This window comes from Balaenoptera musculus, chromosome 10, assembly GCF_009873245.2.
Source record: "Balaenoptera musculus isolate JJ_BM4_2016_0621 chromosome 10, mBalMus1.pri.v3, whole genome shotgun sequence".
NCBI classification, from domain to species: Eukaryota; Metazoa; Chordata; class Mammalia; order Artiodactyla; family Balaenopteridae; genus Balaenoptera; species Balaenoptera musculus.
The window spans coordinates 39,811,431-39,839,342 of NC_045794.1; the positions used below are offsets into that span (position 1 = coordinate 39,811,431).

The 27,912-nt window shown below is 36.8% G+C and overlaps 1 protein-coding gene across 4 annotated transcripts in view; it reads left to right on the plus strand.

The window, feature by feature from the left end:
* Nucleotides 1-27,912, plus strand: part of SPATS2 (spermatogenesis associated serine rich 2) — a 138,950-nt gene that overhangs the window by 79,730 nt on the left and 31,308 nt on the right. For all 4 annotated transcript variants that reach the window (XM_036866742.1, XM_036866745.1, XM_036866744.1 and 1 more), the window contains 3 exons: nt 19,598-19,677; nt 23,139-23,247; nt 24,377-24,426. In XM_036866742.1, coding sequence (XP_036722637.1) covers nt 19,598-19,677; nt 23,139-23,247; nt 24,377-24,426 — 239 coding nt within the window. The remainder of the gene's footprint in view (nt 1-19,597; nt 19,678-23,138; nt 23,248-24,376; nt 24,427-27,912) is intronic.

The following is a 27,912-nucleotide window of genomic DNA, read 5'->3' on the forward strand; positions in this document are numbered from 1 at the left end:
GGGTGTTGTTGAATAGATAACAGAGTTTTAACTTTGCAAGATGAAAAAATTCTGGAGATTGGTTGCACAACAATGTGAATGCACTTAACAGTACTGCACCATACATTTAGAAATGGTTAAGATGGTAAATTTTATGTTATGCTTTTTTTTTTTTTTTTACCACAATAATAAAAAAATAGTGACTAAGCAAAAGAAAACTGTTCTGGATATGGATGTATTAATATCAGCCAAAGTAGACTTTAAGGCAGAAAAGCATGATTAGGGATAAAGGAGGAGCAGTTCATAATGATAAAGGATTTAATTTAACAGAAAAATTAATTCTAATAACAGCTTTAAAACAAAAATTGACAGAATTTAAAGAACTACACAAATTCAGTCATAGTACATTCTTTTTTTTAAAAATAAATTTTCCTCTTAATTTTGCAACTCTATCCTAAAATGACTGTTCCTCATATTAGAAAATTATAAGGATACATAAAATATTTTAAAAAATAAAATAAAAATAAATTTTCAGGGGATTCCCTGGTGGCGCAGTGGTTGAGAATCCGCCTGCCAATGCAGGGGACACGGGTTCGAGCCCTGGTCTGGGAAGATCCCACATGCCGCGGAGCAACTGGGCCCGTGAGCCACAGTTACTGAGCCTGCGCGTCTGGAGCCTGTGCTCCGCAACAAGAGAGGCCACGATAGTGAGAGGCCCGCGCACTGCGATGAAGAATGGCCCCCACTTGCCGCAACTAGAGAAAGCCCTCACACAGAAATGAAGACCCAACACAGACATAAAAATAAATAAATAAATAAATAAACCCAAAGTTTTAAATAAATAAATAAATAAATAAATAAATAAATAAATTTTCAAAAATTTATTTATTTATTTTTTGGCTGCGTTGGCTCTTCGTTGCTGAGCGTGGGCTTTTTTCTAGTTGTGGTGAGTGGGGGCTGCTCTTCGTTGCAGTGCGTGGGCTTCTCATTGTGGTGGCTTCTCTTGTTGTGGAGCACGGGCTCTAGGTGCGCGGGCTTCAGTAGTTGCAGCACACGGGCTCAGTAGTTGTGGCTTGCGGGTTCTAGGGCCCGCGGGCTTCAGTAGTTGTGGTGCGTGGGCTCAGTAGTTGTGGTTCGCGGGCTCTAGAGCACAGGCTCAGTAGTTGTGGTGCACGGGCTTACCTGTTGCGCAGCATGTGGGATCTTCCTGGACCAGGGATCGAACCCATGTCCCCTGTATTGGCAGGCAGATTCTTAACCACTGTGCCACCAGGGAAGTCCCAGTCATAGTACATTCTTAACATAGATCCCTTAGTAACTGATAAAACAAGTAAATGAGGAATTAATAAGGATATAAAAGATTTGATTCATATGATTAGCAAATGTAATTTGCTAATATTTAATCGCCATATTTAGAGCAGTACCTCCAACAACTGTTTGTTTATTACTTTCTTTTCCAGTGCATCTAGAACATTTTCAAAAATTAACCATATACTGGGTCATAAAGCAAGCTGCCACAATTTTTAAAATATAGTTAAAATCATACAGGTTGTTATGCACACAATGCATTTAAGCTAGTTATCCAAAAGATAATTAGAAAGTCTCCAAATGTTTGAGTATTAAGAAATATTTCTAAATAACAGTTGGATCAAAAAAAGAAATCAAAATAGAAATTAATATTTTAAACAGAAAAATAACAGAAAAATATATATAAAAACTTGTAGGATACAGCTAAAACCATGCTTAGAGAGAATTTTTTTTTAGCTTTAAGTGTCCAGGCATATCTCGTTTTACTGCACTTTGCTTTATTGCACTGCACAGATACTACGTTTTTTATAAGTTGAAGGTTTATGTCAACCCTGTATTGTCAGATGATGGTTAATAAAGTATTTTTTAAATTAAGGTATGTACATTGATTTTTTTAGACATAATTAGACATAAATGTGCATAGACTACTGCACACTTAACAGACTACAGCATAGTGTAAACATAACTTTTATATGCATTGAGAAACCAAAAAATTTGTGTGACTCACTTTATTGCAATATTCACTTTATTGCAGTGATCTGGAACTGAACCCGCAATATCTCTGAGGTATGCCTGAAAATAGTCTGCAAATCAGTGAGCTAAGTGTCTATCTTAGGAAGTTAGGAAAAGAAAAATCATCAAAAATGTAAATGAAAGCAAATAAGATGATCCATGAATAGTAGAGTTCTAATATTTATGATAGTTCTTTTTCTTGCTTTATTGTAGTTGCTAGGACTGCCAGTTGACTAGGAGTAGTGAAGCAAGAAAGTTAACTATGTGAGATGATGCATGTGTTAATTATCTTGATCTTGGTAATCATTCCACAGTGTATAAGCATATCAGATCATCACACTGTACACTTTAAATATATACAGTTATATTTGTCAGTTATTCCTCAATAAAGTTGGGAAGAATAAAAAAGTAATGAAGCAAGCATCTTGTCTTGTTTTCTGGTCTCAAAGGAAAAGCTCTCTCAGCATTTCACCCTGTGTTGATGTTTGCTGTGGGATTTTTGTAGATACCATACATGGAAAGTCCAAAAGAATCTAAACTACTAGAATTAGTGATTTTAACAATGTTGCTGAATATAAGATCATTTTACAAAAAGCAGTCACACCTATTTATATCAGCAATAAGTAGTTAGAAAATGAAATATAAAAATAGGTGCCATTTACAACTGTACCAAAAGTATAAAATAGAAAGAAATTTAATGAAAAATGTGTAAGAACACTATCAGAAAATGATAAAGCATTATTGAAAGAAATGAAAGAACATTTAGATAGAAGGATATACCATATTCATGGATTGGAAGACTCAACATCTTGAACAAAACAGTCCTCCAAAATGGATTTATAGATTTAATGCAATTCCCATTAAAAAAAAAACATTACTTTTCTGTAGCTTGACAAAGTGATTCTGAAATGTATATAACAATGCAGAGTGCCAAGAATAGCCAAAGAATTCTTGATGGTCAGATAATCTGCTGTGTCAGATATTAAGACACCATAAAGCTACAGTAATTAAGACTATATGGGATAGAGACTTCCCTGGTGGTCCAATGGGTAAGACTCCGTGCTCCCAATGCAGGGGGCCTGGGTTTGATCCCTGGTTGGGGAACTAGATCCCACATGCATGCCACAACTAAGAAGTCCGCATGCTGCAACTAAAGATCCCACATGCCGCAACAAAGACCTGGCACAGCCCAGATACATAGATAGATAGATAGATAGATAATAAAAAAAGACTATGTGGGATAGCCTTAAGATAGAATTATAGACAAATGAAACACAGAGCCTAGAAACAGATCTATTCATATATGGAGTTTTATTCATTTAAAAGGTAATACTGAAGAGCACTGAGGAAAGGGTGGTCTTTTTTCTGTTAGTTCTGAGACATTTAGAAATCCATGTGGAAAAAATATATCTCTTGTTCCTTACTTTACTGCGTACCTATAAATCAATTCCAAGGTTTAGGTTATAGACCCAAATGTGAATGGCAAGACAATAAAGCTCATAAATGATAATTTAGAAGAATATCTTCGGGCTTCCCTGGTGGCGCAGTGGTTAGGAATCCGCCTGCCAGTGCAGGGGACACGGGTTCGAGCCCTGGATCCCACATGCCGTGGAGCAACTAAGCCCATGCACCACAACTACTGAGCCTGCGCTCTAGAGCCTGCGGACCACAACTACTGAGCCCACGTGCGACAACTACTGAAGCCTGCGTGCCTAGAGCCCGTGCTCTGCAGCAAGAGAGGCCACCGCAATGAGAAGTCCATGCACTGCAACGAAGAGTAACCCCAACTCGCCACAACTGGAGAAAGCCCACGCGCGGCAACGAAGACTCAATGCAGCCAAAAATAAATAAATAAATAAATAAATAAATAAATTTATTAAAAAGAAGAATATCTTCAAGACCTAAGAATAAGAAAGACTGTTTTTTGTTGTTGTTGTTTTTACTTTTTTCCTTAATAGCATTTTGTAAGTGTTTTAATAGACTATTTTTTAGAGCAGTTGTAGATTTACAGCAAAATTGAGCAGAAGGTACAGAGATTTCTCATATGCCTCCTGCCCCTACACATATATAGCCTCCCCCATTATCAACATCCTTCACCAGAGTAACACATTTGTTACAATTGATGAACCTATACTGACACATCATTATCACTGAAATTCCATAGTTTACATTAGTATTCACTCCTGGTGTTGCACATTCTTTGGGTTTGGACAAATGTACAATCACATGTATCTACTATTATTGTATCATTCAGGGTAGTTTAACTGTCCTAAAAATCTTGTGTTCTGCTTTTTCATCTTTCATTCCCCTCACCTCTGGCAACCACTGATCTTTTTACTATCTCCATAGTTTTGCCTTATCCAGAGTGTCATATAACTGGAATCATACAGTATGTAACCTTTTCAGATTGCCTTCTTTCACTTAGTAATATGTGTTTAAGATTCCTCTGTGTCTTTTCATGGCTCATTAGCTCATTCCTTTTTAGCATTGGCTAATATTCCATTGCCTGAATGTATCACAGTTTATCCATTTACCTACTGAAATACATCTTGGTTGCTTCCAATTTTTGGTAGTCATAACTAAAGCTGCTCTAAACATCCACGTGTAGGTTTTTCTGTGGGAATAACTTTTCAGCTTCTTTGAGTAAATACTAAGGAGTGCAGTTGCGGAATCATAGGGTGAGAGGATCCTTAGTTTTGTAAGAAAGTGCCAAATTGTCTTCCAAAGATGACTGTACCATTTTGCATTCCCACCAGCGATGAATGAGGGTTCCTATTGCTCCACATCCTTGCCAGCTTTGGTGTTGTCAGTATTCTGGATTTCTGGCTATTCTAAGAGATGTGTAGTGGTTCTCATTTTAATTTGCATTTCCCTAATGACACATGATGTGGCGCATCTTTTCGTATGCTTATTTGCCATCTATACATCTCCTTTGGTGAGATGTTTATTAAGGTCATTGGCCCATTTTTTAATTGTGTTGTTTCTTATTGTTGAGTTTTAAGAGTTCTTTGTAATTTTTGAGTCTTTTGCAAATATTTTCTCCCAGGCTGTGGCTTGTCTTTCATTCTTTTGACAGTGTCTTTTGCAGAGCAGTTTTTAATTTTAATGAAGTCCAGCTTATCAATTCTTCTTTCATGGATTGTACCTTTGGTGTTATATTTAAAAAGTCATTGCCAAACCCAAGGTCATCTAAATTTTCTCCTAAGTTATTGTCTAGAAGTTGTACAGTTTTGCATTACAGTTGGATCTGTGATCCATTCTAAGTTAATTTTTGTGAAGGGTATAAGGGCTGTGTCTAGATTCATTTTTTGGCGTGTGGATGTCCAGTGGTTCCAGCACCATTTGTTGAAAAGACTGTCTTTGGTCCATTGTATGCCTTTGTTCCTTTGTCAAAGATCAGTTGACTATAATTCATATATATGGGTCTACTTCTGAACTCTCTATTCTGTTCCATTGATCATTTTGTCTATTTTTTTCACCAGTACTACACTGTCTTGATGACTGTAGCTTTATAGTGTGTCTTGAAGTTGGTTAGTATCAGTTTTTGAGCATTGTTCTCTTTCATATTATTGTGTTGGCTATTCTGTGTCTTTTGCTTCTCCACAGAAACTTTAGAATCAGTTTGTCAATATTCACAAAATAAATTGCTGGGAGTTTGATTGGGTTTGCATTTAATCTGTAGACCTAGACCAAGTTGGGAAGAACTGAAATCTTGACAATATTGAATCTTCCTATCCATGAACATAGAATATCTCTCCATTTATTTAGTTCTTTCATTTCTTTCCTCAGAGGTTTGTAGTGTGTAGTTTTCCTCATATATATCTTATACATACTTTGTTAGATTTATACCTAAATATTTTTTTGGTATGTTAATGTAAATGGTATTGTATTTTTAATTTTAAATTTCACTTGTTCATTGCAGTTATATATTAACCTTGTATCCTGCAACCTTGCTATAATCACTTATTCCAGGAGTTTTTAATAACATTTAAAAATTTTTATTATAGAAATTTAAAATTTTTTGTATAAAAGGTAGAGAGAATAGTACAATGAACTCCCATAAACCCATAACTCAAGTCCATAATTAACAACACATGTCCACCCCCAGTGGATTATTTCCAAGCAAGTTTTTTTTTTTTTGGCTGTGTTGGGTCTTCGTTGCCGCACGCACACTTTCTCTAGTTGCGGTGAGTGGGGGCTACTCTTTGTTGTGGTGCGTGGGCTTCTCGTTGCGGTGGCTTCTCTTGTTGCAGAGCACGGGATCCAGGCACATGGGCTTTAGTAGGTGCAGCACGCGAGCTCAGTAGTTGTGGCACACGGGCCCTAGAGTGCAGGCTCAGTAGTTGCGACACATGGGCTTAGTTGCTCTGAGGCATGTGGGATCTTCCCAGACCAGGGATTGAATCTGTGTCCCCTGCATTGGCAGGCGGATTCTTAACCACTGTGCCACCAGGGAAGTCCCTCGAAGCAAGTTTTTGACATCATCTCAGGGAAGGACTTTTTTAAAGCAAAAATTTTTTTTTATTAATTAATTAATTTATTTATGGCTGTGTTGGGTCTTCGTTTCTGTGCGAGGGCTTCCTCCAGTTGCGGCAAGCGGGGGCCACTCTTCATCGCAGTGCGCGGGCCTCTCACTATCGCAGCCTCTCTTGTTGCGGAGCACAGCCTCGAGACGCGCAGGCTCAGTAATTGTGGTTCACGGGCCCAGCTGCTCCGCGGCATGTGGGATCTTCCCAGACCAGGGCTCGAACCCGTGTCCGCTGCATTGGCAGGCAGATTCTCAACCACTGCTCCACCAGGGAAGCCCAGGACTTTTTAAATAGACATAAAAATCACTAACCAAAAGAGAAAAGAATTAATGTCAATGTATTATTACATTAAAATTTAAAACTTCTATTTATCGAAAGGCACAGTCAAGAGAGTAAAAAGGCAAGTCACAGAGAAGAAATTTGCATCATGTTTAAATGATAGAAAACTACTACAGATCAATAAGAAAAAGACAATTCTCCCTCCAAAAACTGGGCAAGAGTAGGCATGTCAGGAAAGAGAGTATAAAATGGCTAATAACATATATAAAGGCACCGAGTCTGTTTAGAAATGAATGAAATGTAAATTGAAACCACAGTGAGATACTACTACTCTTGCACTAGAAAGGCTAAAATTAAAAAGAATAACAGTACCAAGAGTGTGAGTATGTGGAGCAGTAGAAATTTTTAAAAACTGCTAGTGGAAGTTTAAATTTGTGCAGCTACTTTGAAAAACTTTTTGATATTATGTATTAAAGCTGAAAGTATGCATACCCTATGACTTAACTTCTATTCCTGGGTATACTCAAGAGAAATGCATTTCCAGGTACACCAAGAGACTTGTACAAGAATATTCAAAACAGTGTTGATTGTATTGGCCAAAAACTGGAAGCGACCCACTTGTCCATCACTAGCAGAATAGATAAACAAACCATGGCATACTCATACAACGAAATATTTTTAGCAAAGAAAATGAACAAACTACATTTACTTGCAAGAACACGCATGATCTTACAGTGTTGAGCAAAACAAGTCATGCACCAAAAATAAAATATGTACGGAATTATTCCTTTTTTTTTTCTTTTTTTATCATTACAAAGATATCTTATTACTCCTTTTTTTAAAATTTTTTATTTATTTATTTATTTATGGCTGTGTTGGGTCTTTGTTTCTGTGCGAGGGCCTTCTCTAGTTGTGGCAAGCGGGGGCCACTCTTCATCGCGGTGCGTGGGCCTCTCACTATCGTGGCCTCTCTTGTTGCGGAGCACAGGCTCCAGACGCGCAGGCTCAGTAATTGTGGCTCACGGGCCCAGCTGCTCCGCGGCATGTGGGATCTTCCCAGACCAGGGCTCGAACCCGTGTCCCCTGCATTGGCAGGCAGATTCTCAACCACTGCGCCACCAGGGAAGCCCCAGAATTATTCCTTTTAAAAGTAAAACTATACCATAATATTTAGTCAAATGTGTTTAGGGGGTGTCAACTATAAAGAAAAGAAGTTTGGAGCGCAGTTACCTTTGGCGGATGGGAGGAGATAGTGATGAATGGGGTCATAAGGAGGACTTCTGGGATACTAGCGTTTTATTTCTTAACTGAGGTAATAGTATTTGGGTGTTTATTTTGTGGTAAATGATCAAGCTGTAATACTTTTATGTGTGTGTGCACTGTAAATGCACATACACATAAAGTATTCCATTCTATAATTGTAATTTCATATATAATAATTCCATATATCTCACAATAAAAATTTTTTTAAAAGACATTTCATTAAGGCAGAATGGGTTTAAACAAGTGTGCTGTTTAGGTAGCATGTTTCTTACATTCACAAGTATAATGCTTAAAAGCTAGTGTCCACTTTCTGATAATTGTAACAACTATTTAGAAATAGAAATATTTATAATCAAAGTAGATTATTGATCCATAAGTCAGTTTTAGAAAGAAAAGCTGACAGATTTAATTCTTATTTGCATGAAGGTTAATGAATGAAGAGTGACAGATTTTGCGGTGCTGTGTATTATGAGAAGAGTCATTGTTTGGTTGGAGACAGAAGCATGCAATTAGGATTGCCTTGTTCATTTCTGTACTTTGAAGCAAGGGGGATGAGATGGGGTGGAGAGGGAAGACAGTCACTGTTTTACAGTGCTAGAATGAACATCCAAAGCAAAGTCTTTTATAATGACAAACAGAATATCTCTCAGATCTAAACTGAAATTAGTTCTACCACATATGAAATGAAATGCAGTTAAAAAAAAAAATCGCTCCTCCTTACTCTCCTTCAGATTCTTAGGAATTCTGCCAGCTAGTGTGCACTGATTTAGTATTTGAAGGTTTGTTCTACTTTTAAATATCACAGTTCATAAGTGTTTTAATTTTTTTGACTTATGAAATTGAGTTTCTTTCCTGGATTAGCTGGCAGAATTCTTGAGAAACTGAAGGACATGAGGAATAGGAAATAATTTAAAAAACAAAAATAAACACCTATGCATTCAACTCACCCAGCGCACGAAATAAGCCCAGAACTATGGCATATATTGTAAGGACATCCAAGAGTAATGATCCCATAAAATAGAAGATCCATTAAACAGAGAAATATTAGTGAAACCTAAAAAGAGGGTTTGACTTGTAAGAGACTGAATATAGGCCCTTAGCAGTGGAAAGTATGTTTTTCTTCAGACTTAATGTTTTTCTTCAGACTCAGCTCACACAGAGGCATATTAGAAGACTTGATTTATTCGCAGACTGACTTTCTGCTTTTTAGATTATCTAGTTTCCTTGATTCTCCCCCTGCCACCCCTGTTTTTACTGGCTGTTCATCTTTTAGCCACATCACAATTTATTTCTTCCTTTCACAAAAGGCTGGGAGAGATTAACAAGTAGTAAGGTAAAACTCAGTCCTTCTCACTGCTTGGAAATAAAGAAGGACTTAACTAGATATTTTACTTTTTATTCTATTTTAGTGCCGCATTCCTTTAAAAAAGCCTGAAAGTTGGCTGTAAACAGATATGAAAATAATCATCATGTGGCTTCATAATTTTCTAAGTAACTATTTGAATTCATGTAATCCTTGGAACTACATACAAAGTTTTGCGTATAAAACATTAACTCAGGGGGCTTCCCTGGTGGCGCAGTGGTTGAGAATCTGCCTGCCAATGCAGCGGACACGGGTTCGAGCCCTGGTCTGGGAAGATCCCACATGCCGCGGAGCAACTAGGCCCGTGAGCCACAACTACTGAGCCTGCGCGTTTGGAGCTGTGCTCCGCAACAAGAGAGGCCGCGATAGTGAGAGGCCCGCGCACCGCGATGAAGAGTGGCCCCCGCTTGCCGCAACTAGAGAAAGCCCTCGCACAGAAACGAAGACCCAACACAGCCAAAAATAAATAAATAAATAAATAAAAATTAAATAATGTATAATTCAGGTGTACTTAAAAAAAAGAAAAGAAAACTTTAAAACAAACAAAAAAATTAACTCAGAGATAATCTAGAATCAGCAAATAACATGTACTGATCTTAGTAATTAAAGATTTGAGTTCTTTATTTAAAAAAAAAAATCACAGTTTTTAAGTGCTTTAAATTTTTTGACTTATGAAATTGAGTTTCTTTTTTGAAACAGCTGGCAGAATTCTGAGAATTTGAAGGACAGTATGGAGTAGGAAATAATATTTTTAAATTATGCATTTTATTTCACATGTGGGAGAACTAATTCCAGACTAATGAGAGATGGCATTGAGGTAGAAGAAGTTTGGCATTAAAATCAATATCATTGTCTCCTGGCTATTCTCTAGAATACATTACTGAGAAAGTTTTGAAAGGTGGACTGAATTTCCTATCTACCATTCAACCATCGAACCTTTTAAATAATGAGACACTCAAGAACTTTTGGAACTTAAAAAATAGAAGCTTATTCTGTTGCATCTGCTTGAAACCTGGGAAAATCTATTGGTGAGAGTAAAGTAGGATTTAATTGCTTGCATAATAAAAACCGTGACTTTCCATCAAGCTCTACCTTGAAAAATCAGAACTTATTCTAGATGTTAGGAAATTTCCCAGTGTAAGCACTTTGTCTATAAAAAGAGGCACAACATACTTCAGAATGTAGCTGAAGAAGCACTCAAAGGAGCAAAGTAAAGAAAAAATTTAATCAGCTCTTAAGACTAGATGACAAGGGAACTCCCTGGTGGTCCAGTGGTTAGAACTCCGCGCTTTCACTGTCGAGGGCACAGATTCAGTCCCTGGTTGGGGAACTAAGATCCCACAAGCTGCACAGTGCGACCAGAAAAAGAAAAAAGACTAGATGACAAGTGAAAGCAGAAGTAACAGGAAGATAAAAGGCTGCTTTCTTTCATTGAAGACCCACTGAGCAGATTGGTAGTTGAAGTGTGGATTTTTCTGGACATTGAAGCCACATTAGTCATCCGAAATGGCTAGGAAGACCAATCGATGCGACTCCTTACAACCTACTAAGAGGATTGGCAACTAGGATGGAAGTTTCTTAAATAACTTTTAAACAACTAAACATATAAAAGTGCTAGCATTACAGAAAGCTACAATAGTATGCTATAGTAGAATTACTTAAAGCAAACTAGAAATCTTACAAAATGGCATTTTGACATAGTTGCCTTTCTAAATTTCTCATCTCTGATTTGCTTCCCTTCTAAGCCTGATTCTCCTTTATTTACACATATCCCCACCTTTTTAAATAAGTATCTTATTTCTTACCAAAACAGTCATAATTCTTCTAAGCTTAGAAGGTAAATTGACAGAAGAGAGAATTACCACCTAGGAAACTGAAGTTGGTGGCATCTTCAGTTTTGAAGTTGTGAATATACTCTAGGCTTTAGCTAGTAGTGCCTGTGACAATAACTTTCTTTTCCTTGCACTCACATTTGTGCAACATAACCCCTGTCCCTATGTTTGCTATTAGTGCACATGAAGAAACTGAACTTCACTTGTAATTTTAAGGGTGATTTATATGTGGATTATTCTCAAAATTGGCATGAGAAAAAGCAATTGCAAGAGACTAGTTATTTTCTTTTAGGTGGTTGAGTACTGGCTGTGTTCAGTCTAAAGGAGAACTTCAGATTGTTTAATTGTTCATGAGATACCACTTCTGGCACTCAGCCTCTGCTTCTGAGTTTGCTTTTTAATTTTTAAAAGGAAGTTGATACAGTTTGAGAAAATATGACAAGTGATCATCACACTTGTTAGGTTATCTGTATGTCTAGGGTTCTTCACCTCTGGGCTTACCTGCATTTAATTGGCTCTTAACTGTATGGCCTGTCTTTGACCATGGTGAAATGTGAATAATTTTGTTATCCAACTTGTTTCGTGTATGTATGAGGAACATCAGTGAGTAATAACAAAAATCTGAGATCCTTTGAGGAAAGGTGATATACCACCTTTTTGTTAAAATAATGGCAACTTGAGAACTAGTATATTTGATGAGTTACGGCACTTTGTGTATAGCATAAAACTTGGACTCTGTCCTTGATTCTGCAGTAGGTTTCTTACTGTATGAGTTTGGGTAAAGAATAGTACCATGACTGACTTTTCTCATCATTGTAAAGTGAAGAGAAGGTATTCTGGAAGGGATTATATTTCCACCTTTCTCCTCACTTGTCAGATTGGATAATATAATAATTTGCCATCATGTCAATGAAAAAAAATACATAAACAATCTAAAACCATAAGTTTTTAGTTGTTAAATTCAAAGACACAAATGCATTAGCCCCTGTAAGAATCCTTAGACCTACTCCATGTCTGGGTTGAGCCCCCTCGATGCTTCTCTCTACTGTAAGCAGCCTGGAATTTGGGGGGACAGACTTTTCCATGAAGGAAACAATCTTCTCATTGATAATCAGATTGAATTCACTTTAGTACTTTCAAAGAGCCTTACTGTGCCTTAATAATATTAGCTCTACCAAATCTTTTTAGGTAGGACCCTAAATAGTAAAGCTTTCAACAATCTCCACCTTGGGCTTCCCTGGTGGCTCAGTGGTTAAGAATCTGCCTGCCAATGCAGGGACAGGGGTTCGAGCCCTGGTCTGGGAAGATCCCACGTGCCGTGGAGCAACTAAGCCCGTGGGCCACAACTACTGAGCCTGCGCTCTAGAAACAGCAAGCCAAAACTACTGAGCCCACGTGCCACAACTACTGAAGCCTGTGTGCCTAGAGCCTGTGCTCCGCAGCAAGAGAAGCTACCGCAATGAGAAGCCCATGCACCACAACAAAGAGTAGCCCTGCTCACCACAACTAGAGAAAGCCCACGCGCAGCAACGAAGACACAACGCAGCCAAAAAAAAAAAAAAAAAAAACTCTACCTCAAAATAGTGTTATAGTGGGCATCTAGTATATGTATTTAGTACTGTGCAATTTAATAAGCTGTGCATAGTTGCTGTCATTATTAGAGAGATTGTTTATTTTTACTGGTCTCTTGCACTAGACTATAAAACTCAGAGCAGGAACCATAGACGTCTTGTTTGCCAATGTATCCTTAATGCCTAGCTTGGCTCATGGTAGGTGCTTACCAAATATTTTTTGCAGAGATTAATTTGGAATCTCAGTAAGGGATCCTTACATTTAAAATTTTACATTAGAAAACAATGCTATTTTCTTTTCTTAACGTTCTTTATAATTAGAAGTTAAATTTTTTTTAATTGTGATAAAATTTACATGACATAAAATTTACTATTTTAACCATGTTTAAGTGTGCAGTTCAGTGGCACATTTTCACACTGCCGTGCAACCATCACCACTGTCCATCTCCACACTTTTCCAACTTGCAAAACTGAAACTCTGTTATCTATTCAACAAGATCTTGCTTTCCCCCTTCCTCCCCAGCCCATAGCAACCACCATTCTACTTTCCCTTCTTTTAATTTGACTCTCTAGTCACCTCATATGAGTAGAATCATACAGTATTTGTCCTTTTGTAACTGACTTAATTCACTTAGCATAATATCTTCAAGCTTCATCCATGTTGTAGCATGTGTCAGAATTTCGTTCCTTTTTAATGCTGAATAATATTCCATTGTGTATATATATACACACCACATTTTCTTTATCCATTCATCTGATGATGGACATTTTGTTTCTTCTACCTTTTGGCTATTGTGAATAATGCTGGTATGAACATGGGTATACAAATATTGGGTTGGCCAAAAAGTTCGTTCGGTTTTAAGTAGAACTAAAAGACACATATTTCATTTTCACCAAGAATTTTATTGAACAATGTATTCACTAACCGAATGAACATTTGTTCAACCCAATATTTGTTCAATTGCTGCTTCAGTTTTTTGTGTGTATACCCAGACGTGGAATTGCTGTATCATATGAATAATTTCTATCTTTAATTATTGTATTTAAGGAGCCATCATGTAGCTTCCACAGCAGCTAATACCATTTTACATTCCCACCAGCAAGGTATGATGGTTCCAGTTTCTCCACATCCTCACCAATACTGTTTTCTCTCTTCTTTCTTCCTTTCCTCCCTCCTCCCTTCCTTCCTTCCTTCGCCTGCCTGCCTGCCTTTTCTTCCTTCCATCCTGAGAGTTTGTGAATATAATCAGACCTTTTAACCGAATTAATTATGAAACATTGAATACAATATGGTCTTCAGGTTAAATTATAAATTAAAACAGAATTAGACTATGTTTCAAGTTTGTTGAGATATGTGTTCAGTTACAAAGAAGACATACAAGATAGATGGCCAACAGGTACATGAAAAAGGTGCTTAACATCACTAATCAGGAAAATGCAATCAAAACCATAATGCGATACCCTCACACCTGTTAGATGGTTATTATCAAAAAGACAAGAAATAACAAGTGTTGGCCAGGATGTGGAAAAAAGGGAACTCTGTGCACTGTTAGTGGGAATGTAAATTGGTGCAGCCACTATGGAAAACAGTTATGGAGGTTCCTCAAAATATTAAATATAGAACTACCATATGATCCAGCAATTCCACTTCTGGATATTTTATCCAAAGAAAGCAAAAAACATTAACTCGAAAAGACACATGTACCCCCATGTTCATTGTGGCATGATTTACAATAGTCAAGATATGGAAACAACCTAAGTGTCTACTGATGGATGAATGGATAAAGAAAATGTGGTGTATATATACAATGGAATATTATTCAGCCATAAAAAATAAAATCTTGCCATTTGTGACAACATGGATGGACCTTGAGGACATTATGCTAAGTGAAATAAGTCAGTGAAAGACAAACCGTATGATCTCACATACATGTGGGATCTAAAATTTGAAAATAAAAGAGCTCATAGATACAGAGAACAGATTGGTGGTTACCAAAGATGGGGGGTGGGGGGAGGACCAAATGGGTAAAGGGGGTCAAAAGGTACAAACTTCCAGTTATAAAATAAATAAGTCCTGGGAATGTAATGTACAGCATGGTGACTATAGTTAATAATACCGTATTGCGTGTTTGAAAGTTGCTGAGAGAGTGTATCTTAAAAGTTCTTATCACAAGAAAAAAATTCTAACTATGTATGGTGATGGATGTTAACTAGACTTATTGTGGCGATCATTTCACAATATATACAAATATCAAATCATTTTGCTATATACCTGAAACTACGTAATATAATGTTACATATATGTGTCAATTATACCTCAATTTAAAAAAAAACTTGCTCAAGTCTGGTTTGATATATGTGACAGTCAGATATTTCTATGTTGTCCTCATTGAAATAACTTTTGCCTGATTTTTGAAGCCAGTGAAAACAATAACAAAGCCTGCAATATTTACAAGTATGTCAGTGATACTGTAAATAGCATACTTTTTCCAAAATGTTCCTAAATGTGTGCTATTTGAAATAATTCCAAGAAACCTGTGAGATGGTTCCTGATAGAATGAAATAAATGGTAATAAGAAAGCTCAGTGTCAAGGGTTCCTCATATCCTTTATGAATCTTGCCTGAGTATAGTATTTAACTTCATTTTTTTTTCTTTAAAAATTTATTTCTAAAGAAAAAAAAATTTATTTCTGATAGAGTATACATGACCTTCTATCATAGAGTAGTTATAAAAGGATGAGATCCTGCCTTATTTCCTACCAATGGAATTAAGTAAATCTTAGGCTTTCTTTGCACGAAAAAATAAGAGAATTGTTAAATCACTAAATGTTGTTGGCGGGAATTAAAAATGACTTCCCCTATCATGTTGAGAGGCACTTAAGCTCCAGTTCATTGAAGCAGGGTTTTGAATCTACTTGAGTTGTTGGTTTAAGTAAAAAGAGGCAGTATTAGCTGGTGAATAGACAAGTTAAGATGTTAAATTATTGCTGCCCTTTTTGGCGAACTCATGATTTAGAATATAAATACAAAATGGGCATTTGTGCCCTGGGAGGCTGACCTGTGCAGACTACAGGTCAGACTACAGGTTTCTTGCCCTCGGGCTTCTGGTTGAGTTTGGCTATTGGGCAGCATAGACAGGAGACCAGAGGCAAGGAGGAGAGTGAGGTAGGAGTATCTGTTCCCCCAATCTTTCCCTGAGGGGTCACTGTGGGCTTACTGTGTCCTTTGCCTAAAGGACTATTATCCTATGGCTGTCTCCACACCAGATGAAACAAAGATGAAAGAGCCTGCTCTCTCTGGGTTCCAGTAATTGCTCCCTCCTTACCTTCTTTAACACCTCCAGTAGCAATATACATTGCTATTATTAGCCAAGGAGTACTGTGCTCTATCTTGTGGTTTCCCTACTCCCTACCAGCACCTTCGAAAATAGTCCCTTCATTAAACTCTCTTCAGATTTCCCAGTCTAAGTGTGCTGTTTGTTTCCTGCTGGGATCCTGACTGAAATAGCTGCTTTATATATATATTTTTAACGTCTTTAATTGGAGTATAATTGCTTTACAATGGTGTGTTAGTTTCTGCTTTATAACAAAGTGAATCAGCTATACATATACATATACCCCCATATCTCCTCCCTCTTGCGTCTCCCTCCCTCCCACCCTCCCTATCCCACCCCTCTAGGTGGTCGCAAAGCACCGAGCTGATCTCCCAGTGCTATGTGGCTGCTTCCCACTAGCTATGGGTTTTACATTTGGTAGTGTATATATGTCCATGCCACTCTCTTACTTCGTCCCAGCTTACCCTTCCTCCTCCCCATGTCCTCATGTTCTCTATGTCTGCGTCTTTATTCCTGTCCTGCCCCTAGGTTCTTATGCTTTATGTATTTTTAATCATTATCCCAACTGGTATGCCAAATAAACCCTAATAATACTTATGCTAATTTGAGGGGGCAGTAACTGAAGGTGTTTGCAGAACTACCCTTTGTTTTCCTTGCACTTGGTTTCATCCAGCATGTTGTTAAAGGAAAAAAAATTAAAAGTGTTAGATGATGTAGAAGTTAGAAATACCAATAGTTCATTTAAATATAGATTCCAAAATGCTGTTTTACCTTAAGTATCCCCTCTTTTCCCTAAAAGAGATTGGTGGTTTGATTCCTTAATAAGATTACTGATGTCCTTTGTATCATCTCAGAGCTCATTAATGTGTCTTTGGGAGAGAGTACAGTTGACCCTTGAACAACACGGGGGTTAGGGGTGCTGACCCCTGAGTGCAGTGGAAAATCCTTACAATTGGGCCTCAGTGTCCACAGTTCTGCATCTATGGATCCAACCAACCGCAGATTGTGTAGTACTGTAGTATTTACTGTTGAAAAAAATCTGCGTATAAGTAGCTCCAGGCGGTTGAAACCCATGTTGTTCAAGGGTCATCTGTACTTACAACAGTCAGGTTATATCATCTGGATAACCTAAAGCAATTCTGAGAAGGTTGCTGGGTAGTATTTTGGCTGTATAAGATTTTTATCTGTACTGTGTCTCTTTTCAATTAATAAAGATAATTGGGAGTTAACCATATTATGTCATCATCTGGAAAACTCAGGCTTTAAATACTGAGTTTGTGTAAATGTGACCTGATTTTTCATTTGGGGAACAATCATGATATTGCCAATATTACAGAGGTTAAATCTAAATTAATTCACAGTTCAATGGTAATTGGCAAACACAGTTTCTCTTTGAATGACATAGGCTCTATTCATATCCTCTTTTCCACTTTTAGTACCAAAATATTGTTATCATTCTAACTTATAAATTATCAGTCTTCCATAGGAACTAGGAGGTATTTTAAAACACAGGATAACAATTGAGCTGTAAAAGAGGCTTTAATTAACTGGGACAAAGTGAGAGAGTGGCATGTACACATATACACTACCAAATGTAAAACCGATAGCTAGTGGGAAGCAGCCCCGTAGCACAGGGAGATCAGCTCGGTGCTTTGTGACCACCTAGAGGGGTGGGATAGGGAGGGAGGGAGGGAGACGCAAGAGGGAAGGGATATGGGGATATATGTATGTGTATAGCTGATACACTTCGTTACAAAGCAGAAACTAACACACCATTGTAAAGCAATTATACTCCAATAAAGATGTTTAAAAAAATTAAAAATTAAAAAAAACCATCTGAAATAATAGTAAAAGAATTTGGAAAGTGCACTAGAATATTACTGTATTTTTTATACCCCCATCTTATTCCGTTCAGACTGCTGTAACAAAATACCACAGACTGGGTAGCTTATAAACAACAGAAATTTACTTCTCACAGTTCTAGAGGCTGGAAATCTGAGATCAGAGTGCCAGCATGGTCTGGTAAGGGCCTTCTTCTGGGTTTCAGACTTCTCATTGTGTCCTCACATGGTGGCAGGGGCTAGAGAGCTCTGTAGAATCTTTTTTATAAGAGCACTTATCCTGGGACTTCCCTGGTGGTCCAGTGGTTAAGAATCCGCTTTCCAATGCAGGGGACGCGGGTTCAAACCCTGGTCGGAGAACTAAGATCCCACATGCCGTGGGGCAACTAAGCCCACGCGCCACAACTACTGAGCCCTCACACTCTGGAGTCCGCACTCCGCAAGGAAGAGCCCACTGCAGCCACATAAGTAAATAAAATTAAAAAAAAAAAAAAGAGCACTAATCCCATTCATGAGGACTCCACTCTCCAAAGGCCTCACCTACTAATACCATTACTGTAGGATTTCATATATGAATTTGGAGGGGAGAACACAAACATTCAGACCACAGCAACCCCTTTTCTCAAAATTTCCCCTTTTACTTGCTTTGTTGAAATTCTAACCCCCAAGCTACTCCCAAGTATGGTGCATGGATCTGCAATGTTGATTGATACCACTTGGGAGTAAAAACCTCAGGCCACATGCCAGACTCCTGAGTCAGAACCTGCATTTTAACTGGAGATTTCCCCAGATGTTAAGTATACACATCAGAATTTGAGAAGCACTCTAACCATGTCCCAGGATCGCATCTCATTAGATTAAAACAAAGTTGTCAAGTGTTAAAGCTGAGGTAATTTGTTGATCATGTAGTCACGGGTAAAGAAACTGATTAAATTCATAGATAGCCTTTTCTTTATAAGTGCAGGGAAGCCAAACTCTTTTCTGTAATTACTTACATTGAACTAAGTTTTCCCATTTGTGCTGGTAATGTAAACTCAGGTACATTGCTTTATCAAGTATTATATTGGGAACACAAACAAATGTATTCATGGAGTTCATAGTCTAAGAATATGGTGTGTGTGTGTTGCAGTCTGGAAGATGGAAAGTACTTTTATGTGTTGTTGTTATTAATGCCACAGAAGCTCTCATTCTCACATTTTCATAGTTGTTAGTATTAAATTTTACCTTGAGGAGCTATTTACTTACAACATTTTTAGAGGGTCTTTTAAATTAAGATAGGATAGTTAACAAAGATACCAAGGATTACTGGACAGTCTAATATAGGTGATGTACTTAGTGTTTTTCTCAAGCTGTGACAGTTTCTATTAAAATCAAATTAATTTTATAATTTTAATGCAAATGTAGTTATCAGTTATCTATATAATAGAATTTGCAAAATAACAACTAACTTCTTGTTAGCTGTTTATGGGAGAAAAGCAGCTAGTATTGGCCCTTCCATTTTGCGGGATGGATTATATGTTAGCTTTGGACCATGTTGAATATATTTTTTCCTTCTCATTGTTTCAGATTCATCAGGATTCATTTTTGATTTGCAGTCCAATACTGTACTGGCCCAGGGAGGAGTTTTTGAGAACATGAAAGAGAAGGTATGACTAGTTACTGTGGATAAGAAACTTGAATGTTTTGTTAAAATTTAGGTACTAATAAAATCAATGGCTATAAAAACTCATTAAGAAAGTGAAATTTGAAGAACAAAACTGTATGAATGCCACTGTATATCAGAGAGTAACCACCATGAAGGTTTTGAGAAATCAGAGCATATACGTGCAATTTGCCTTGCATGTATACATATACATATATTTATTCTAAATTCTCTTGAAGACATCTTAATATTAATTAATTAATATTATAACTATTTATATGGCTAAGTGTGTATCTCATTTAGCAACATTCTTTAAAGAACAATCTGAGTAGGATCTTCCCTTTTTCTTTTTTAAGACAACCCAATTTTTATTTTTTGATTTTTATTTATTTATTTATTTATTTGGCTGTGCCAGGTCTTAGTTGCAGCACGTGGGATCTTCGTTGCGGCACGTGGGGTCTTTTAGTTGCAATATGCGGACTTTTAGTTGCGACATGCATGTGGGATCTAGTTCCCTGCCCAGGGATCGAACCTGGGCCCCCTTCATTGGGAGCATAGTGTCTTAACCACTGGACCACCAGGGAAGTCCCAGGATCTACCCATTCACTTGAAGAGGATTTTTAAGTCCAGGAGACTTTAGAGCAAGAAGAGGAATAAATTTCCTAAGTAATATACCTTTGGAAGAAAAGGTTGTTTTTAGTAATATAACCCTTAATGAGCTATACTGAGAAAAACATTAAAAAAAAGCTTTATGTGTGTTCTCTGTCTTATTTAAAAAGTATATTGTTGATTATGGAGTCATAGATATATATTGGTTCAGTAATATAAACACTTTCACATTTTAAGTTATCAGAATTTTACCTTTATCATTGAATCTGTTATTTTTGCTGAAGCCCATTTCTAGTCATCAGTGCTAAGTTTTTTGCTCATTTCAAAAATTTGCCCTCTTTGTATTATAGATTATATACCTTCCCATTTGTATGGTTTTAAACCTTATCATTGTTCAATTAAGCCTGAAACAAAAGAAGTATAGAATGATATGAAAGCAAGTGTACTAAGAGTTAGGTTCTAATACAGATTCTGCTAATTACTTGAACAAGATACTTTACTTCTCTTCGTCTATAAAAGGGCTTCCTTTTCAAGCAGTATGGCTGACTAGATACCCTGAAAACATTTCTAATATACAGTGCTTACAAATACAGAATGAAAAATAACATACATCATTTTAAATGCATAGCTGGGGAATTCCCTGGCGGTCCAGTGGTTAGGACTCTGCGCTTTCATTGCAGAGGGCCTGGGTTTGATCCCTAGTCGGGGAACTAAGATCCTGCAAGCCACATGGCATGCAAAAAAAACAAACCTTTTAATACTATATTTGAACTTTTATTATTATATATGAACTTATGTTGTAAGAAACAAAATTTCCTAGCTCTATCCACTGAAAGGACCTAGAAATAATGACTCCCTGGTAGCAATAAACACACCTAGCTCTTAGATCTTGGTTTCTAACTACCACTTTCTACCAAAAAGAATCAGGTCTTCTTGAAGAAATAACCAATTTCACATTGTGCAGTAAGACAAGAAACGAAAATTATAAGGATTAGAAAGGAAGAAAAAAAAAACTGCCGTTATTTATAGACAATACTGTTGTCTACATAGAAAAACCAAGAAAGCAACAAATTATTAGGAACAATGAAGTCATCAAAATAGCTGGATATAAAATCGATATACAAAAATGAAAACAGAATATGCAATTATTGTAAAGTATATATTTTTAATCTCAAAAGATATAAAATACCTTAGGAATAACTGACAAAATTGGAATTCCCTGTTTTAAAGGGAAATTTGGCATTTCTAATGAAACTGTAGATGCCATACTGTTCAGGAATTCTACTAGTGGTTATATACAATAGAGGCATCCTCTCACTGTTCACAGAACACCCTTTTGGTTTTTTGTTGTTTTTTTTTTAACAATTTGCTAAACATTGTCATAGGCACTGAGTATTCAGCAAGTAAGCATAAGCATAGGAATATTTATTATAACATTTTTCATAGTAGCCAAACATTGGAAAGAACGTAAATGTCCATCAACAGGAGAATGAATAAATTGGCTATATTCATACAATGGAAATGCTATGTAGCAGTTAAAATAAATGAATAAGATCCATTTATCAACATGAAAAATAAATCTAAAAAAAATTGTTACATGAAAAAGCAAATTGAATATAGACATGTACGATATGATAATATTTATGTAATGCAAAACAGTAATGTGTATTACCTGTGGATACATACATACATCATAAAAGTATAAAAACATGTATCAAAATAACACCAAATTCAAGGTAGAGATCTCTGTGGAGAGGAGGGAAATGGGATTTAGGAGAGACTTCGTGGGCACTTCACTTGCATTTATTTTATTTTATTAAACTGGCTGTCATATAGTGAGTGTTCATTATGTTTTATATGCCTGAAATAGTTTATAATAATTTAAATTATCTTTAAGCGTTATTATGCAATTAAATGATATGAAGTAAATGTTTTGAAAAATGCTATACAAAAATCTGTTATTGTTGGTGGCTCGTTAAACTTCCCACCTTTCTCTATAGTTTGCTAAAAATGAGGAAATGTTGATGCTAAATTAATACCTGATACCTAAATTAAACCACCCTTTCTTGAAATAAAATCTGGCACAAATCTTCTTTTTAAATTAATTAGTTAGGTTGCACTGGGTCTTAGTTGCGGCATGCGGGCTCCTTAGTTGTGACATGCGAACTCTTAGTTGCAACAAGCATGTGGGATCTAGTTCCCTGACCAGGGATCGAACCTGGGCCCCCTGCGTTGGGAGCGTGGTGTCTTAACCACTGTGCCACCAGGGAAATCCCCTGGCACAAATCTGTTTCTAGAAATGTTCTGCTTTTCTAAGTTTCGAAATTAATTTTTATGTACTGTTATCACTCATCTATTAATCATTCCCAGTGAGTTGGTTGTATGTACTCACACTGACACTAAAGAGTGATATATCGGGCTTCCCTGGTGGCGCAGTGGTTGAGAGTCTGCCTGCCAATGCAGGGGACACGGGTTCGAGCCCTGGTCTGGGAAGATCCCACATGCTGCAGAGCAACTAAGCCCGTTAGCCACAACTACTGAGCCTGCGCGTCTGGAGCCTGTGCTCCGCAACGGGAGAGGCCGCGATAGTGAGAGGCCCGCGCACCGCGATGAAGAGTGGCCCCCGCTTGCCGCAACGAGAGAAAGCTCTCGCACAGAAACGAAGACCCAACACAGCCAAAAATAAATAAAGAAAGAAAGAAATTTATTTAAAAAAAATAGTTTAAAAAAAAAAAAAAAGAGTGATATATCTTGTTAAAAATGAAATGGTACCCTTTCTGTTATTCTCTGTATTAGATCTCAGTTTCCAACTGACCTACTGATATTAGAATTAAATGAACTTGTCTTCTTTTCCAGATAAATGCAGTACGTGCAATAGTTCCCAATAAGAGTAACAATGAAATTATCCTGGTTTTGCAGCACTTTGATAATTGTGTGGACAAAACAGTACAAGCATTCATGGAAGGTAATCCTAGCTCAATATTTTTATAAGTTTGTATTTGTTCAAATAGAAGTTGCTTCAGCATTCTATAACATTCATTCGGCAATCTGGTGTTTCATAGATGATATAGCAGACGCCATGATAACGTAACATACCATGCCATTTTTAAAGATATCTCTTAAAGCTCCCTATTTCAGCCCTAGAAGTAATTCGTTCATAAGCTATATAATACCTGGAATAAGAGACAAGCTGAGAAGACTCCATCATTTTATTCAGAACGTTCTCTAATGGCAGTTAAGAAGAAATTAGGTGGCCAGTGGTATAAGGGACTTGATTGGAGTTGGGTTTACTAAGAATTTAAGAAACAATGACAAAGTAGTGGTCCAGTAGCTTAGCCACAGATGGCAGATTCAGGGACTCAACATTCTTTTTCAGGCTCCAGTACCATTTAGTTTGGCTCTGGCAAGTGATTCAAATATATGGGTTTGAGTGTCCTTATCTACCATACAAAAAATGGTAGGCTTAGCCAAGCCTTCTGATTTATAGAGCTGAGGAGTGTTTTACAAACTTCTTTCCATATAACTTGTTTGGGAAAAAATGCCTAAAGCTATCGCATCATTGAACAGTGACAGCGACATCAGAATAGGTCTCCCTGTTTCTATTTTTCTGAATTTACCAGTATAGAATAAACATGTCCAAATACTGTAAGGTTTTTCTTCGTCTTCATCTGTTTTCTTTATAATGTTAATATTTGGGTCTAGGGTAGTATACAGTTCTCTCTGAAACAGTGTAGCTAAGGTGGTGTGTAATCTTCTGGAGGAGAGAGGATACCATACTTGGGCTGAAACCAGTCATCTTTGTATTCGGTCAAAGATATATAAATAAAAGAATCTTTAAAATGGTCAGGCTACATTAGTCTCTTCTTGGAAGAACTTACTGAGGAAATTGAATGGAGAAGGGGGATCTAAATGGGCAGGTATTCTAAAAGGTAAGCATGATATGATTATCTCATTACATTAGCTTAGAGACTTGAACCTTAACTTTTCCTATTGGGAACTTTGGAGATTTTCCAGCAGTTACAAAATTCAGGGACACTAATTTCTGCTTGAGCATGCATGTGGTAGAAAAAATATGTAATTGGTTTCTCTTACAGGTAGTGCCAGTGAAGTACTCAAAGAATGGACAGTAACAGGCAAGAAAAAGGTAAAAATGAATTAAATTTAGAAGTCTGATATCGATATTTGTATTATAAAAAAATTTAGGCTCTGCAAAAATATTTGAAAGATTTACATATGCATCTTCAGTTTACCTGGTTAAGAAAAGTTTTCTTCTATGACATTGAGACACAGCTATGTACATAGAATACCACACATTCTCCTCCATGTGATTTTAGGCAGGAAGCAGAATGACTCTGCCATGGTACAATTGTGGAGGGTATTAATATTATTAATATTAATATTAGGCAGGGATGAAACTAGAGAGCATGTCAAGGAAAGCAGAGCTCCTCTAGAGAAAGTGATCTAGTCCAGCGGTTTTCAACATAATTCATATCATAGGTCAGTTAAAATAGTTCAGATTTTTAGGTCAGACCACTTGTGTTGTAATCTCTGATACTAATGAGCTTTGGCTTAAAGCCTAAAGAGGGGCTTTGCTACTATTAGCTATGCAGAGGGGTCTGATGGTCCAATTCAGGGAGGTAGAAGGCACTAGGGCTGTGGAGTCAGTCAAAACTGGATTTATATCCTTTTTCACTACTTACTGGCTTTATTTCCTGGGAATATTGTTTAACCTTAATGTGCCTTAGTTTGCTTATCTCTAAAATAGGAAAATAATGTTAACAAATGCAAGTACTTAATACAGTGTCTAACATATTAGTTCTCCTTATCCACTTAAAACCAAAATGCTTTCCCCAAAGGATACTAGCTGGCCTCAGAATGCTTCCCATAGCTCTTTACTCTAAATCTGGTTTCTTTAGGAAGTGCTTGAAGTGTGAATTTCAATCAAGTATCTCTATGAAATCTCTTTAGGGTCTATATTAGGTTAGTGCTGGAGTTCTGGAATACTTTTTTTTTTTTTTTTAAACATATTAATTTCTTTTTTATTTATTTATTTTTGGCTGTGTTGGGTCTTCGTTTCTGTGCGAGGGCTTTCTCTAGTTGCCGCGAGCGGGGGCCACTCTTCATCGCGGTGCGCGGGCCTCTCACTATCGCGGCCTCTCTTGTTGCGGAGCACAGGCTCCAGACGCGCAGGCTCAGTAATTGTGGCTCACGGGCCCAGTCGCTCCGCGGCATGCGGGATCCTCCCAGACCAGGGCTCGAACCCGTGTCCCGTGCATCGGCAGGCAGACTCCCAACCACTGCGCCACCAGGGAAGCCCTTGACTACTTTAGATAACTCATATAAGTGAAATCATACAGTAATTGTCTTTTTGTGACTAGCTTATTCAATTAGCATAATGTTCTCAAGTTTCATCCATGTTGTAGCATATTAGAGAATTTCCTTCCTTTTAAAGGCTGAATTATATTACATTGTATGTATGTATCATATTTTGTTTATCCATTCATCCATCAGTGGACACTTGGGTTGCTTCCATATTTTAGCTGTTGTGAATAAATGGATGTACAAATATGTCTTCGAGACCCTGTTTTCAGGTCTTTGGGGTATATAGCCAAAAACGGAATTGTTGGATCATATGATAATTCTAATTTTTTGAGGAACCACAGCAGCTGTACCATTTTATATACCTACCAACAGTGCACAAGAGTCCCAGTTTATCAACAGCCTAACACTTGTTTTCTGTTTTTTCTGATAATAGCCATTCTAATGAGTACGAGATGATATCTCACTGTAGTTTTGATTTTCATTTCCCTTATGATTAGTGACATTGAGCATTTTCATGTGTTTGACCATTTGTATATCTTCTTTGGAGAAATGTCTATTCAAGTCCTTTGCCTATTTTTTAATCAGGTGGTTTTTGTGTTGTTGTTGTTGAGTTTAAGTTCTCTATATATTCTGGATATTAATCCCTTAGATATATGATTTGCAAATATCTTCTCACATTCTGTGTGTTGCCTTTTTTCTCATGAAGTCCAATTTGTCTGTTTTTTTCTTTTGTTAACTGTGCCTTTGATGTCATATCCAAGAAATCATTGCCAAATCCAGTATTGTGAAGCTTTTGTCCTACATCATTTTCTTCTAACAGCTTTATTGTTTTAGGTCTTACATTTAAATGTTTGATCCATTTTGAGTTAATTTTTGTATAATGTTTTAGGTAAAGGTCCAACTTTATTCTTTTACACGTGGACATTCCAGTTTCCCCAGCATTATTTGTTGAAAAGACTGTCGCTTTCCCATTGAGTGGTTTTGGCACCCTTGTCAAAAATCATTTAGGCATATAGCATATATATGAGAGTTTATTTCTGGGCTCTCTATTCTATTCCATTGGCCTATATGTTTGTCTTTTTTTTTTTTTCTTTCCTTTTTTAAGTTTTTTGGCCATGCTGTGTGGCATGTAGCATCTTAGTTCTCTGACCAGGGATCGAACTCGCTCCCCCTACAGTGAAAGGGCAGAGTCTTAACCACTGGACCTCCAAGGAAGTCCCTATATGTCTGTCTTTATACCAGTACTACACTGTTTTGATTATTGTAGCTTTGTAGTAAGTTTTGAAATCAAGTTGTGTAAGTCTTCGTGTTTTGTTCCTCTTTTTCTTTTTTTAAAAAATTTTTATTGAAATGTAGTTGATTTACAGTGTTGTGTTAATTTCAGGCATATAACAAAGTGATTCAGTTATACACACACACATATACTTTTTTAGATTCTTTTCAATTGTAGGTTATTACAAGATATTGAGTATAGTTCCCTGTCCTTGTTGGTTATCTATTTTATATATAGTCGTGTATATATTTTAAGCCCAAACTTCTGATTTATCCCTCCCCGCCCCCCACACCTTTCCCCTTTGGTGACCATAAGTTTGTTTTCTATGTCTGTGAGTCTGTTTCTGTTTTGTAAATAAGTTCATTTGTATCATTTTTTTAGATTCCACATATAAGAGATATCATATGATATTTGTCCTTCTCTGTCTGACTTCACTTAGTATGATAATCTCTAGGTCCTCTTTTTCAAGATTGTTTTGGTCCCTTGAGATTCCATATGAATTTTAAGATGGGTTTTTCTATTTCTGCAAAAAATATCATTGGGATTTTGATATGGATTGCACTGAATCTGTAGATCACTTTGGGTACTGTTGACATTTTAATATTAAGTCTTCCAGTTCATGAACATGTAATGTGTTTCCATTTATTTATGTCTTCTTTAATTTCTGTCCACAGTGTTTTATAGTTTTCATTGTACAAGTCTTTCACTTCCTTGGGTTAAGTTAATTCCTAAGTATTTTATTCATTTTGATGCTATTGTAAATTGACTTATTTTGTAATTTACTTTTTAGATTGTTAGTTCATGTATTGAAGTACAACTGATTTTTTTTTATTTTTGGATTCTTTGGTCCCGCCCCCACTTCTTATTTTTTTTTTTTATTTTTTTATTTTTTAATTTTTAAATATTTATTTATTTATTCATTTATTTATTAGGCTGCATTGGGTCTTAGTTGTGGCATGCGGGATCTTCGTTGCAGCACATGGGATCTTTAATTGCGGCGCGCAGGCTCTTCATTGTGGTGTGCGGGCTTCTCTC